At 36.3% G+C, this 16,072-nt stretch overlaps 1 protein-coding gene across 6 annotated transcripts; it reads right to left on the reverse strand.

Moving 5' to 3' along the window:
• Window positions 1-4,651: 4,651 nt before the first annotated feature.
• Window positions 4,652-15,559, reverse strand: LOC105037025 (diacylglycerol kinase 1). Of its 6 annotated transcripts, none has more exons than XM_073247765.1 (9): window positions 15,439-15,550; window positions 12,544-12,755; window positions 10,664-12,279; window positions 8,424-8,790; window positions 8,280-8,356; window positions 6,201-6,320; window positions 5,428-5,592; window positions 5,124-5,261; window positions 4,652-5,033 (listed from the first exon to the last, which is right to left on the reverse strand). In XM_073247765.1, exons 3-9 carry the CDS (start codon window positions 11,870-11,872, stop codon window positions 4,884-4,886), a joined length of 2,226 nt encoding a protein of 741 aa, XP_073103866.1. In that variant the 5' UTR covers window positions 11,873-12,279; window positions 12,544-12,755; window positions 15,439-15,550; the 3' UTR covers window positions 4,652-4,883. The 6 variants fall into 6 exon arrangements, with proteins under 6 accessions (XP_073103866.1, XP_073103868.1, XP_073103867.1 ...); XM_073247767.1 differs by having other exon boundaries at window positions 12,724-12,808; window positions 15,439-15,546; XM_073247766.1 differs by having other exon boundaries at window positions 12,544-12,808; window positions 15,439-15,546.
• Window positions 15,560-16,072: the final 513 nt, after the last annotated feature.

Raw genomic sequence — 16,072 nt, forward strand, 5'->3', positions numbered from 1 at the left:
AAAAATAGATTGATCCAAATCTCATATAGAAAAAAAAATATATCGAAATTTTTTCCTTCGTATGGAAATTAAGCTGATCTACTTTAAAACTATTTCTAAGTATTTTATGAATACCAGCTGATCCTTTATGATTTCTGGTACATTTCTTTAGGGAAATTCAAATTGACCCTCAAAAGGGCAATATATCTAACAAGCAAACTCAAAAATTGAAGTATTTAAATTTAGAACAGTAAGATTCTTCGTAAGAAATTTGAGAGGAAGAAACCTCTGATGGTAGCATGAAAAAAAAAAAAAGTAAAAAAAAACATAAAAATATCATCATGTCACAAAAATATCCATGCTCCTATAAAGAGAATGCAAAAAAGAAAAAAATTAACAATTTAACCATACAAATTCGAAACAAACTCAAAAAAATATTAAAGCTGCACAAATCAATCATTTTTCTGAAAATAATAAATACAACTTTTAAATGAAAAGGTCAAAGTCAATGGATCTTTTAACAAAATTCATATTAAAGTTTCCATTTTTTTATTAAAAGATTAAAGGCGAAAAATCATATGTGATGCTTAAACAATCATTGATGTTATACCGTTTCCGGTAAAAGCAAACAGGAGAAAGGGCCTGACGAAGCGAGAAGAAAAAGTTCAGGACTGAAGTGGAAGCGCGTAAAGAATCGGCAACTTCCTTTTTTTATCAAAATAATTTCTAGAGAAAAGAATCTTGAGAAATTTGTGTCGGTGGAATGCCACAAAATGGGCTCAGAAAACCGATGGTTCTGATGGAAACGTAAGGCACACTGCATCAGAGATTGCAGATAGGAATGGAATAAATAAAGGAAGGGAGAGACAGAGGAGAGGAGAGGAGGACGTACTTGTACATTTTTTATTTTATTATTTTTGTTGTTGTAAGGCTCACATCGGTCTAAGTGTTTTCCCCTTTGGGCTACTTACGGGTTTGTTTAATTTTTGAAAAAAAAAATTTAATATTTTTTGAAAAAATTGATATTTGAATGTTTGGAATTATAATTTTTATATATTTGATTAATCATGAAAAAGTATTGCATTCTAGAATAGCTAAAGTTTATTTAAATATTTTTTTAAAAAAAATTATATAAAATATATGTTATGTTCTTAATAAAAAAAATTTATTTTATTCTATTTAAAATCTCATGAGTATTTTTTTTCAAATAAATATTTCAATTCTCAATCGATGAGAATTAATTTTTTTCATCTTATATGAATTTTTCTTTCTCATTAAGTATAAAAATCTTATTCACATAAAAAAACTACTTTCTCATCTCTCTTCGTTGAAAACTTCAACCAAATATTAAGTATTTTTTTATTTTTGTATTGACCACACTCTCTCTCATTCCACGAATCCAATGAGTTCTAAAGAAAAAAAATAGTAACCCTTTGAGAGACCTTCGCTCTAAAAGATGCAAGAAAGGAAAGGCTTTCACCACTCTCCTTTGTTTTTAGTCCCGAGTAGATAAATGAAAAATATGAATAATTACTTATATATAAAAAAAATCAATATAAAACTTCATGTTTATAGCATCACCCTCTTTCTGTTTTGGTAGTTCACACCTCCCTTGCCTTATATTTATAAAATATTAGTGGATTAGAAACAATCAAAAAATATAGTATGGATTTCCTTTGATATTTAACTATCATAATATTAGAGAAAATCCAAAATATCTAGCTGACTTGCAAATGTGACGTACGCCAACTCCAAGAGGTAAAGATGTGGTTAATTTTGCTTAGTTAGAGTTTGATGGGGTTCGATAAATAGAGAAATATCATAACTTAAGATTTTATTTTTATGGAGTTGGTAGTTTTGATGTCAAATAAATAATTTTCATTTTCTTCTTGGGGTTCAATAAATAATTTTAAGATATAACTATTTTTGTGTATAATAATGAGCTTACATGTTAGTAAGATATATTTTCTTTATGCGTAGGCTAACAAACCCTTCAGTTCTATAGTTTGAATGAAATAATCAAATAAACCCATTTAGGTGGAGCATATTTCTATCCCTCAAAATGCAATGTTTAAAGATAAAAATTCAAGATTAACTTATTTATAGAATAATCAAATTGCATATAAATTAACTTTAGTGACTCTATATGATTTTTTTTTTTTTGTTTGTCAAGACCATAAAAAATTGTGAACTCACTCGAAACTCTGCATCCATGTATGCTTGTAAATTTAGCATTTGTTACTACTCAATTGATTTTCTATTTTTTAAGTTAAAAGAGAAAACATAGCTAAATGTTAGTATCAAAGATAATTATATACAAAAATATCATTTGGTATTCAATTTGACAAGAAGTAGGGATTTATATTAATTGTTTTGGAATCAAATATTTAGAAAAACCAAAAAAAAAAAAACCTACTTCTCATGCTAGACCCATTCAAGTTTTAGCCAATGGGTCATAATTCTGAGAATATATCATTCAAGACTCAAATCCAAAAATTCCAGTTGTTAAGCCAAGTATGACCACTGAGATAACCCTCAATTCACATTGCTTCATTTATTCAGTGCCCCCCTAGTGCCCATGGCAAGTATCAAATCCTCTTTGAGCAAGTAAAAGGTAAAATTTTCAATCAAGGAAGAGCTGAACTACCAAACCTGTAACTAAATCTATTTTTTGATGAAAGATATGGCTAAATCTGAAGTGAGACAATTTGGTTCATGTATCTATCTCCATAGTATTGTATTGACTTGGCTAGGCTGTCCTATGGAAATGCCACATGGAGTAACTTCTATTAATTAGATTGGACTTAGCATCTGTCCTCGTGCTGAAGACCCGGTACATGCCACCTAAATTCGAGGGAGACACATGGTTACTTTTTTCTCTAGATCACACCTGTTTACCCTGAATGTGTCTTAGTTTCATTTAAAACATGCCCACAGGCATAAGATTTGCTTATAATGTCATGGAAAGTTGTGCTACAAAATTCAAGCTATGGTGATAAAATATATAGCAGCTTGTTTGGCATAATCTTTTTCGTTTAACTCACAGAGAGGTTAAATATAACTTTAATACTTCATTTTCTGATTTTTTTTTCCTTTTTCCCCCCTAATTATGTCAGTGATATGCATTGATAGGCTATATATTGGCTTAAGATGTTGTATCCCATCTAGACTAGGATGGTGGGGAGAGAAGTGATACTAGAGGGAGTTTGTTGCATGCAGCCAGGGTAGCATGCTGCTAGCCTCCCTTAGAATAGAGTTGCTAATTATATTTTCCTGCAATTAAAGAGAAGCATGATAGCATGAATAGCTTATGTCGCAGCTAGGTATGATTCGCAACATCGAAAAGCTGATTCCCAACTTGGAAACTATTGCACCTAAAACACATCATATAACCCCCCTCACAGGTGATGGGCTGGCAACTATGATAGTTAAGTGCACTTCTTAGCACCTAGCATGACAAGTCATTTTGGTCCTCAGTATGCCACCCTGAACTTGAAATACAACTTTAGCTTTTGTCACAGACATTGTCACATACCGAGAGTTTTGCACGAATTTCATCATTAAGCTCATCATCCTAATCTATAACTTTTTTGAAAAAAAAATTCCTCCACCCAAACAAGCCTTAAAGAACATAAAGGAAGCACAAATTTGCATCCTACCCCCAAATGGAACCACCATCTTCCATTTTAAAAGACATGCAAACCACAGAGAAGGCCAAACAACCTCCCATAACACCCACTCCTTTCCTTTCCTCCCCTTCCAATCACTAGGCATTCAACCACTGGCATACTTAATGACAGGCTTGAGCTCAGGGCCCTTGCAATCCATCTCCGCCGGGCACTTCCTCCTCCATGGAGGTCAAGCTGCAGGAATGGAGGTGACAGCACTTTATATGACTCATATGAGTTCAGAGCTGCAGCAAAGCAGTTTAATAAGGCACTACATACAGACCAAAATTGCTCATCAGTCTACTCTGACCTAAGATGCCCCGATCATCTGAACATGAAGAAGAGCAAGAAGCTGAAGCAAATCACCAGGACTGTAACAAGCAAGGGGAACCAACTTCGCTGACCATGAAGCAACAAATTGTCAAAAACTTGTGCTAAAGCTTTTGAAAGAAGCTCAAAAGAATCTTACTCAGAAGGCAATCAGCATGAAGCATGAAAACATGCTTCAGGGCCCTTCATCTATGAAGATGAGTTTAAATATGTTTTTATCTACTTCTGTACCCAAGCAATTTGCCAGTCCAAGGAACTTAAAACTTTTGGCCCTACAAAATAGTGAAATTCAAGAATGTCGGTGCACATAAAGAAAAGAGCATTAAAAAAAAAGCCCTTCATCTCCATACTTTATTCTCCACTGCTTCTATTCCTGCATGTTCATACACCTTTTTAACCTTAGAATTACCACGCATGTACCTCAACAAACACATTTATCCAGACAGAACCTTTCACAGAAATTAGAAGAAATCAAATATAGAGAGGCAAATGATAATACCCCAAATTAGGTAATTAGAAAGTCTCTTAGATCTGACATGATATCATGCTGAATCCTTAAAACATAAGGTATTGGAAAGAAGCATGCATAAACTTAATCTTTGAGAATGGAAACCTCTCAATCTATTGTCAGCTATTGTTAAAAAAAAAAAAAGGACTCCAGAATGAAGATAAACTTAGAACTACAATTTTCCATTATCTACACAAAATGTCATGGTATCTACAGAATATCAGCAACGATTTATGATTTTGACATCGCAAGGGCCAGAAACATCTGATAGGAAAGATGATCCACTGGACAAAGAGTTGCTGCACTTGGATAGGCATCATATACAAAAACATAACTGTCGTGACAGCATCTGGCAGTGCTGCAGAAACCAGAAAACTTTTCCAGATATCTGGCAGACTCTATGAAAGCTTTAGTGCCATCTCCTGAAGGAGGGCCCTCTTCTGTGAGGCAGTGATCACACGGCTTGTTTCAGCATTTTCAAGCACATCAGTTATTATGGCAGCAGCATGACCAAGAGGCTCCTCTGCTGCTCTCCTCAACATGAATGCCTAAGAAATTCATCATGGTCAAAATTGAATGCGGTTATAATCTCTCAGCAGCAGCATGTGCAAGAAGACAGCATTAGATAGGGGTCAAACCTGGCCATGATGAGATATTACTAATGTACAAGGTCGCTGAAACCAAGGTTCTCCATCCACCTGAACAGGGAAGGGAGCAAAAAGCTGAATCTTGATGGATTGCCCTTGTGCCAACCTCCAAGCTCGAGAAAGCCCAACCTAGTGCCAGCATGTAATCTGTTAGATAAATTGAGTTTATTGTATTCGAAGAGTCACAAGTGCAACAATTGTGTTATACTCACAAACAAGGCTAATGTTATTGTTATCCTATCGACTTCAAAAACCTACAAATTCAGTTCTGAAAAGCTTCAGCTCAGCTGACTACCTGAAGCTTCCCGAGATGCCATGTTCCCTTGATGCTAACAACTTCCAGCATCTTGTCATGCATTGACTGTGGATCAAAATTGTCATAACTCTCATCCTCATTCTGCCACAAATCAACCCCTCCCATGTAACTTCCAATATTTGCAACAAGTACACCTTCTGCATCCTGCAGTAAATTTTAAAGCATTACGGAACATCAAAATATTGAACACATCCAATGAAACCTCAGTAGGGCAGCAATAATAGAACTTAAAGAAAGAAGCATTAAATGAAATAATTTGAACACTAGCAACAAAAACAGACAGAATTTTAAGTAGCCGGGTCAAAATTAAATGTTTCAGGAATAGGAGGAAGATGCTCTTTTCCTGTGACATGATGCTCGCATTCTAAAGAAGCTATATCCATGATGATATGGTGTTAGTTTATGTCAGGCATTCATAACAGGTAAGGCACTGTTGGAGCTGACTGTGATGCCACACATAATGGAGACCAGGGGGAGGGGCGGCAGCTAGAGTCAAAAGTTCAAGCATGCATGCAAGTAAAAAGAAGCGATCTGTCAAACATAGCCATCTAACCAATATATAGAGAATTACAGCTTCACATGGGGAAACATAATGTTTCTCAAGGATCTAATTGTCATCAACAGGTAATTGGATTTTGTTGTACTCCCCTTTGAGGATACTTGATTTAAACTGATCAGACAATCAAAAGTTTTATTTATTGCTTTCATAGACATCCAATAGTTCATCAAATTGATAACCATATGAAACGTACCTCAGGAATTTCTACCTCGACTCCATCTACCTCTAGTCTGATTTGCCAAGGTAAGTCTGCAAATGTCCTGTCCATGATGCTTTTTGCACCTTCTCTTGCATAAAGCATTTTGTTTAAGAACTGTGCCACAAATGCCAACTTTTCATCTCAAATCTTAAAAACCCAGCAGAAAACAGATTGTATTTAACTACCTCATATCAGGGATAGGAAAAGAGCTTATGTGCAAAATAAAGGCAAATTCAGAATGATTTTGATATCAAACATTAAAAAAAAAAAAAAAAGAAGAATATGATTTGAGACATCACATATAACTGGAATCTCATAACAGATGAGCTGCATGAGAGAATCAGTAATCTCTGTTTTTTTGTTCTTTTGGTGTGTGTGATTATGTATTAGACAAAGCCCATAGGTAGTTTGAGTTATATAATGGAGGTTGTGCCCCCTATTACCCTAACCCCACAAAACCCTTAAGAAGGCACGATAGGTCTCTCATACAACCATCTCAAGACTCCACGTGCAGGCTAGTTGGCAATAGGCTGTCTAACTGACAATTACTAACCCTGTGCTTCTGTAAGCAATGTCGTATGGAATTACAAAACAGAGAAACCATCGAGGAATCAGACAAAAGATGAAACTTTTTTTTTTAAAAAAAAGAATCACCTAGTACATCCAAATTCCTCAGAAAGGCAACAAAAACCATCAAGAGCAAGGCTAAGATTTAAGAAAAACAAAGAATCAAAATAAAACAGAAAACATAACTATTTCCAATCAAAAAAGGAACTCAGTTAACTTACATCTATCTACCTTGATCTGATACCAAAATCAGCTTTCATCTTTTTATAAGACCCATCCAGTATCAACAAAAATAGAGGGCTCAGGACAAAGTTACAGAATCACTTAGTTGTTTGAGTAAAGAAACTTTAATAAAGTTATGCAAAAAACTTCTTGCACAAAATGAAGTGGCTATTCAACATGACTTGTGGCAACAATCTCTTAGGAACCTTAATACCCATTCCAAAGGCAAAAGTTGATTGCCATAGTCCTGGAATGGAAGAAAATTAAAAATGGCCAACTTTCATAGACCTCTAAAACATCACACTTCAATAAAATTTTATATGCAATACATGCTGTGGACATTTATAATCAGAATCTTCTAGCTGGCGTGCGATAACTATTCTAGAATCTCATTGCTGCTCCAACTCCTGCTCATGTACTTGCTTAATGATGCTTTGGAACCTCTAGGCCCAGCATTTTTTGTTGCCATTATATTCTATAGAAACTAATTTTAGTAATTAAATTTAATCATCTAGTGCTTTGCTGATTCTTCTATCACTATATCATTTGTTTCATTTGAGATAAAGATCAACTGTGTCGCCTTTTCCTTTTATGCTAACTAATCTTGACTTATTCAGATGATTCCTCAGTGCCTAAGCTTAAATCTCTGAGTAGCACGGCTTGCACACATATGGTACTAAATTTGCTTTTACGCTGATAACTTAAGGTTGCTATTATGAAGTATAACTTAAAAATTTCAAAAGCCAGGGATTACTGAACTATGGTCTCAAACCTGTTCCCATACCATGGGCCTGCTCAAATCTTTTTTCCATTCTGAATTAGCATCAACATATAACTTATTATTCCCCCATAAAACTACATTTCCACTCTGTGCTTGGTTCTGAGAGATGAAGAGCCATGATAGCAATATGCTCTTAAGTTCTGTTCAAATTCCCACTTGTTAAGAGTTGATATAGTGCTACATCTAAAAAAGGATGGAAAAGAACAATATTTTTATCCAGTCTGATAAATCTTATGAGTCCAAGGTGCGTGGACTCAACCTGCAACTTTGAGTGAATCATAGAAGTAATTATAATAATAAAATCAACTAGCTATCCAGAAAGAATCATCTAACCAAAATAATTTACAGAAAGATAAAGAACAAGAAACAACTTTGTGGGAAGTTGTATGCCATCTTTGTAGAAGTATCTTCATAAAAGTGTCGGTCAGGGGAGGAGGTGGGGGTGGGGGGGGGGGTGGTGTTGGGGGGTGGGGTTGTGGGTGTGGTGATGGAGAGCTAGGTACCTGGCTGTGGAACTTTTCAGGATTTTCTTCACGTAGATTATGTATGTCCAAAGCAACCTTTGCATCGCAGCCAATCCCTAGCAACAAAGAAAAATAAGGTCTTGGAATATTTCACAAGGCCAATAAAAGGGTCATTCCATGTACCTAGATAATTGTTCATAAATTTCGGAGGTTGGACAGTCTTGGATAATGAATCTTCAATTGCTACTTTCCACCTATCAAGAATGGTCACTGCTGCATGCTCAACGTGGTGCAAAACTGTACAGAGACCTCCTTGTCTCTCGATAGCACCAAGACCACCACCCCATGCCAAAACTCTTGCAAGATCATTACCAGTGCCAGCTGGAAGGATTGCAACTGGCGGAGGGGATTCATAATTTTGTTTGTCTATCGCATCAAGAACCCAACCAACTGTACCATCTCCACCACAAACAAGAATTCTGAAGTGAGGTACCTTTCTGAATAAGAATAGTCCTGCCTCAGGCCCTTGTGTTGAACTCAACTCAGATACCTAGGAGAATTATCAATTAGGTTCATTTTAAATAAATCCATGGTTGGAAATAGTGCTCAAAAGCGTCCAGGTGTCCAAAAAAGACATGACATGCAAAACTATAAGAAATTTAATAGATGAAATGACTATAGTTTATAGATGTGTGAGAATGTGCACTTGGATGTATATATACAATGATTAAACCAACTGAACTCCAAAGTTTTATCAGAAGTCATATATTATATATCAAAAACTTCAATAAGAAGTGCCAAAAGTTGGCACGTGATGGTGATGGCATTATATGTGAGCATCAAATGACAAACTATTTGACATGACATAAAAACAAAAACCACAATTTAAAGTGCCTATGCAACAATGTGGGAACTGCTTCAAAATAAGAACTGTCTACAAACAATTTTTACCTTTACCTGAATGGTTCAAGAGGGGAAATCATTTTTAACTCAATTAGTATTACATAGCTTTAGGCCACATCTTGCAATAGGCGAAGCCTTGGACCATTGATGCCATGGACAAGTGGTCACCCTTGGGCCATGTTCAGTTGACAGGAATTGGAGGTGGGAATGGGTATCAAATCTTTGTCCAGAACTCCAGCCCATTCTCGTGTTTGATAATTAGTTTGGACATGGGAGTACTGATTCCCACAAGTATTTTTAATATTATTTTTACTCATAATAATATTATTATCAAGAATATTATATTATTAATATTATTATATTTATATTAAAAGTTGAAATTACTACTGGGTTTGTTTCATTTCCTAGAGATTTACCTGGACTTATCCAAACACAAGAATCAAACTAATCATTCTTGGCAGTTCTCAGAAGTGCATTTCCCAGGAACAGAAAAACCATTCCTAACAACCAAATGTGGCCTTGTAACTAGAGGTAAAGGGGGAAGAAAATTGATTAATCCTCTTCACATATTGCAGTGGATGTAGTAGAGATGAGGAGTAAATTGACAAGGAGAGTTTGGGTGGAGAAGATATGGTGTTAGACTGGTTCATGTTTAATTCAGGTAATTGAACTGTATTCGATGGCAAGATTCCTTCTCCTCTATAAGCTAGATCCATGCTGCTATTTATTGACTAAAACATAGAAAGATGATAATTTATGACCCACACTTGACTCATAAAGGACTGCATAATGTCATTCCAAATGCTAATATATTAGGACACTAAATTCCATGTTTAGGCTGGTTATGGAAGTGAGGCACAAAAAATAGTAATAAGCCAACCAAAAGAAATTGAACCTCCATTTTTTTTTAAAAAATAATTTTTTTTTTTAAAAAAAAAAATCTGCTTCTATGGGTCATTTTAAGTTTATCTAAAGTTTTCTTTGTAAACTTTATAAGCAAAGAATTCAAATAGCAATCTGTTTTCAGATCACCATTTAGGGCACTGTATACGGCCGCCCCACCCCCCTCTCTCTGCCCGCATTGCACCTGCTACCCACTTAACTGGGGGAACATTATCAACAAACCAGGGCCTTTGGATTAGATCCCAACTTCCCCATCTACTGTCAAAATCAAGGTTGCGATCACCACATTATGCCAAGCTAAACAGGTTCCTTCAAATAACCAAAACAAAGTTGGCTACACAGCCAAATTTACATGTCTGATTGATCATAATGCAAATTAAATGGGGAATATAACACAAGAAAAATTATGTTAGCATATAAAATGAGGAATATTTCGTACCATAATATAGTTGTATATGTTTCAAGATGCAAAGCAGAAGCTAAATGTAGCTTGTTTCTGACTCATCATGTAAAGCAGATACACAAATGGACAAGCAAACCAATTAGCCTTTCTGACTCCAAGAATAGACAACAAAAAATTGCCTACAAATGACTGATAAATAACTAATGATGATTACCTGTATTGGATTTAGGAGAATGTGTAAACGGTGCCTGAGTGATTCTCCTCGCTGGCCACCACTTTTTTTGTTGATGAAAACTAGGAGTGGTCTAGCATCGGGAGGCAAATCAATCAGTTCATACCTTTGTTTGGTTCCTAATATCTGAGAATCATCACCTTGAGTGAATGATACAGTTCTGCTTGGTACTGCCTTCATCTCCCCCTTGCAGACACTTTCGCTACTTTGTTGCTCGTCGCCAACATCAGCAACCCCATTACAATATTCTCCATTACCATGGGAGCCATTCGATGTTAGATAAGTATCTATGGTTCTTTCTGTAGAGGTGTCATTGGTACTATTGCTATTAGCTGAATCAGAAGGGAGTTCACAGTCCTGCTTGTATTTTTTACTCTGGCTCCTGTTAATATGTCCTCGTACAGTAGATGCCAATTCATTTGCACCATGTGTTATAGATCTCAGAAAACCACCTGCTCCCGTACTGCTCAAATCTTTTACAAAGAGAGGTGATAGAACAAGGCGTTTAAACGGTCCAAGGTCACAAATATCACCTGTTTCATTAGCCATGCTTGAGTGACAATCCACATGCACTAGCCGTTGACACCACATACAGGACCAAACAGGAGAGCCACCAAGAAAGGATCCACTGCAAGGTTCTTCACAATAACTACAACAAGGAGTTTCTTCAGGTCGATCTGCTACTTCAGTCCACTGAACAGTCCATTGGTGGATTACATGTTTATAACCAATCATGGATACAGATTTGCAATCTTTTTGTGCACTTGAAGAGCACATCATGTGCGCAGCTGCACCACAAACATCACAGCGGTGTATGTAGTTATCCAAAGTCATCATCTGTCCAAGAGGTTGAGGTGGTGAAAGTGATTCTAAACATGCACAACACTTCAGACCTTTTGCACGAGAACCAGATTCTATGCTCCAAACATGAGCAGAAACTGGAACTTTATGCCTTGTTTTTGGATTCTTCTTTGACCTTGCTATAGTCTTCATCCAGCTTAAACTGGTATTATGCCTCCATATGGAGAAAGCATACGTTAATGTTAAGATTCCAATAAACACGGTTGTTATATAAGAAACAAAGGAAAACCAAAATTCTGCCATGTCAGAAGAATCATTTCCCCATTTGGGAAGAAACACCCTGAATTTCTCTTTAAACCAATTCATTTTTCGGTAGCTTAGTGGTATCATCACACTCCCATTGTTACTAATTAAGCTATCCAGCTTAAGAATTCCAACTCAGAAATCAAGGTTCCAATTCATACATGACATAAGATGAAATCAAGACACATAGCATCATCCACATTATGTTCTTCAAATCAACTTCAGTAATAAAATGGTGTCAGCACCGTAGCTGATCCAAGATAAAAGCTCTGAAAGAGTAATGGTAAAACATCTATCAGGACCCTTTGATCTTCTTGTGCAAACTATTTATCCACCATCTACCAGTGCAGTCACCAAGTCCGCAAGAAAAGGGTCAGGCTTTTAAGCATGCAGAACAACATAAAACTCTGACACTCCTAGCAATTGTAGTGTGACTTGTGTCTTTAGACTCGGATTTTTAACAGCATGATATAGTAGTTCAATCTGCGGAGAATCTGGAAAAAGAGAGGGTGAAGTATATTAGCTATGGACATGTCTCAAGTTAACAAAATGAAGCTACAACATTATTAAGCATGATTCCAAATTTCTATCTCATTTTTTGTATGTAGTCATTAACTGAAACTTAAACTGAAGCACAAATGCAACATCTGGGAACTCCAATTCTGATGCATGTTCCAATGAATAGCAACTGTTAGTACATCATTGTTCTTTATATAAACATAAAATATAATATGAAAAACATCAAGGGACATCATTACCATCAAACTAGCCTTTACTCATGCAAGGCTGGATTTCAGTTTACACAAAGAGTGCATTTATAACTTTCTATAGATCGGCATACCCAGCTGCTCAATGTACAGTTATCTATGATGGTGCATGAAAATTAAAAGTGAAACAGGTCGCCAATTCATCTAATTCAATCATCTAACATATTTCACCCTGAAAAGCTGTGATCCTCCCTCCATTGTTGCTGCAATGACACAATGTTCAAGAATATTATCCCACCAGTTTATAACATGTGACCTGATTAAAATAATAAAGTATATATTATCCAATCAAAAAAGAAGGAAAAGAAACAAATATCAGTGAGACAATCTGCAATCAACAAAATAACCAAGTAGTAATAATTTCCAACCCAATAGAAGGCATTAAATTTGGCTAATAACAGAAAAAAATGAATAACATAATTAGAAAGAATTAGTATCCCAGCTATCTATAGCTGCAAGCATGATGCTGGTTTGATAAAAGAAAAACTGCCAATGGTGGTGGCAGTGGAAAAGATAATGACTGCTTCCAAGGATGCTCCCTAAGTCACATAGGCTTCAATGTCAAAAAGACAAGGTTGTTCAGTTGAGTGGCATAAAATTTGCCCAGAATATTGGAAAAATCCACTTGGATATAAGAGATGTTAGAACAAAGCACATCAGTTTGCTGAGTTTGGAATGATAAACTTCCTCTATAAAATACATGTTTACTGAACATATTGCTGACTAGAAGTGGTGAGGGAGAAAAGTGTCATAAGTTTGTTATCACTGCATTTGTAAGAACAACCCCGACAAAGCAATTCCAACAAACGAGAAATTTAAAGGTCCATTCCAGTTATTGAGTTTATCTTCCATCTATAAGATGGTGTTTGGTTTTTCTATTACAGCATATCAGCAATAATATGAACTTGCTAATACGAAACTTGTATACACTAACCAGTGTTCCCTCAATATTTTCTTTAGATTTTGCCACGTTCATGTCAGGTTTCTGCTGCTATTAAAGTTGCCCCTCTGGCCCTCTCTTATGTCTGTAAGCCAGATTGCATATTATATCTTATCTGCTGCACAATCTCTGCACCAACAGAGAATTCCTCAACTCTTCCTGCCAGCATAGGAAGTGTCCAGTGTCAAGTTAACCACCAAACCCAAGAAACTTCACCTTCATTGGATAATCCAAGCCCTTGAGCAGCCTCCTATGAGAATTAATTCATCGATCTCTGTGATTAAGCTATCAGCTTTGGCTACTCATTCAATATAGATTGTATGAAAAGTTTCAATCACCTCAATCATAAGCACCAATCATGACATTAATTGGTGTAAAGCATAAACATGGATTGGTTCTCCCACAAATGATTGGCTGAGAATAATGTGCTGAGTTGATGAATCTAAACAAGGCTCTCATCACATATTGATTTCATGAGGCACCAGGAGATAGTTGCCGCTGGTTCTATGGTTGGAACTTGAAAGTCACTCGAAGAATGGCCGCTGAGTGCAACTTTTGTAGAGACCATCACGGGAAGGTCCAATCAGGAGCACCTTATACTCTACCAATTTTCTGCATCATCATTAATTTAAAGTAAATACGAAAGTAGAACTCGGCTCAACTAGGCCCTAAGCTCAAACTAATCGGGATCCACTACATGAATCGTTTCCTCTATTCTGCTCGGTTTAGAAATATGAAAAGCAGAACTGCTCCGCAATTTAATTGGATTTTAAATAAAACTTAATAGACCTGTACTAGCTTTGAAACTCTCAAATGAGAAAAATGATCCACTAGTTACAGTGAGTGAACTAGAATCAATTCCCAAAGAGTTCCCTTGAAAAGAGAAGGGGAACAAGTAAACTAGTTATCTAATTAGGACAGAGCTAAACGTTTAATTGGAACTCCTCTCATCAGTACATGCACTGGGAATAGGTTCTGGAAGGTGCCACCATATTTCTCAGGAAAAAAAATAAAAGAAAAAAGAAAAAATCTTACCAAAGACTGATACAGAAGTAATTTGGATCAAATAAAAATACACCCTAATATGTACAACATCAACATTGCACATGGAAGAAGCTTGACATGATGAGCATGCACATAAAAACATATTAAGAAATTTTAAAATGATATCTAGAAGTAACAATTCTTAGGTAGACATATCTTCATTTTAACTCGTGTTTTAACAATTATCATATTATGTTTCTGCAAAGAAATGCCACCAAATGATTCCTGTCTGACTAGATTCATCAATAGTATAGAAAAACAAATTTCATGATGACCATTAAATAACCCATCAACATTACAAATTCTTATTTTTACTTAATAGCCAAATTTCCCAATATCATAAGTCCGCAAAATTTGTGAATCTTTCTTTTTCCTTTTGGGTAAACCAGCGTTTTTGCTACAACTGGTCACAATCATCACAAACTTCAAAAGGTTGCCAACATCATCAAAAATCATAAACGTAAATCTTAACCAACCTATGCACAGAAAACCAAAAAATTAACAACTGATTGATTATGGACAAAAAATTAACAATGAAAAATATGCATTTAGTCCACCCCAAAACAGACATACATGACTCTAACCTCAGGACATATCAGAGGGGGAAAATTCAAAAAAAAAAAAAAATCATCAATCCAAAAAAAATTCGACGTTTCCTATCGACTAATATCACCAAAAGCAAGAGAAAACTCCGAAACCCCCACTCGTATCTACAGCGCAACTAAAAGTGAAATACAACTCAAGAACCAAAATTGCATGGAAAATCAGAAACCTTCACCGATTCCCATCGATCAGTGCTTCAAAATGACCCAAAAAATCGAAGAAATCGCATAAAAAACCGGAAAAGAATTATAAAAGTATTAGAAAAAGGGGATCAGAAAAGAAGGGAGCGGTCATCTCACCCATGGATTCGTGAGAGCAGAATCGATCGAGAACAAACTCGGAATCCCCTCTCTCTCTCTCTCTCTCTCCTTTTCGACAAAGTGAAAAATAATTAATTAATTATAACTTCGAATGTTTCGCCTTCTTGAATGAAAAGCACCGCATAAGTCTACGCATTTCTGCGAACGCGCTCCGTTCCACCACCCCCCCCGGGCCCCGGTGTCACATCAAGCAGATCTCTAACCGTCGGTAGACTAGTGGACGATCATCATCCTCTCCTGGGCAATGGGATGATGAGACGGCTGGAATCGTCCGATCTCACAGTCGGTTGATTTGACGGTATAATAAACTGCCAGGTCAAGAGAATCCGAGTTCACGTCTCACTGGAATCTTTGACTACGAGGACCTGGAACGGTGTGTGGGTTCTCTTGTTTAAATGGTTCCAGCGGATAAAGACAAGATGGGAGAAGGGAGTCGTGGGAACACCCGAGACGGTGATGGGGCCAATCAGAAGACCTGGTCGGTCGGTCGGTCGCTTTGCTGGGCCAGGCGTAATCAGACACGTATGTTGGATGATGCATGATCGTACCTTGCTCAATTAATTTTGGAGTCCATCAATTGGACCACTTTGATTTCATGACGCAATCCAAGCAA

Source organism: Elaeis guineensis, chromosome 13 (genome assembly GCF_000442705.2).
Source record: "Elaeis guineensis isolate ETL-2024a chromosome 13, EG11, whole genome shotgun sequence".
Taxonomy (NCBI): Eukaryota; Viridiplantae; Streptophyta; class Magnoliopsida; order Arecales; family Arecaceae; genus Elaeis; species Elaeis guineensis.

Bases quoted from the DNA above. Each gene is read 5' to 3' on its own strand.
- LOC105037025 (XM_073247764.1), bottom strand. From the start codon at position 11,872: ATGATACCACTAAGCTACCGAAAAATGAATTGGTTTAAAGAGAAATTC. The intron at 5,262-5,427 runs GTAGTCAGCTGA...TGCTGGCACTAG, and splicing joins GGCATCTCGGGAAGCTTCAG to GTTGGGCTTTCTCGAGCTTG. The intron at 5,034-5,123 runs GTTTGACCCCTA...TGAATTTCTTAG, and splicing joins TAATATCTCATCATGGCCAG to GCATTCATGTTGAGGAGAGC.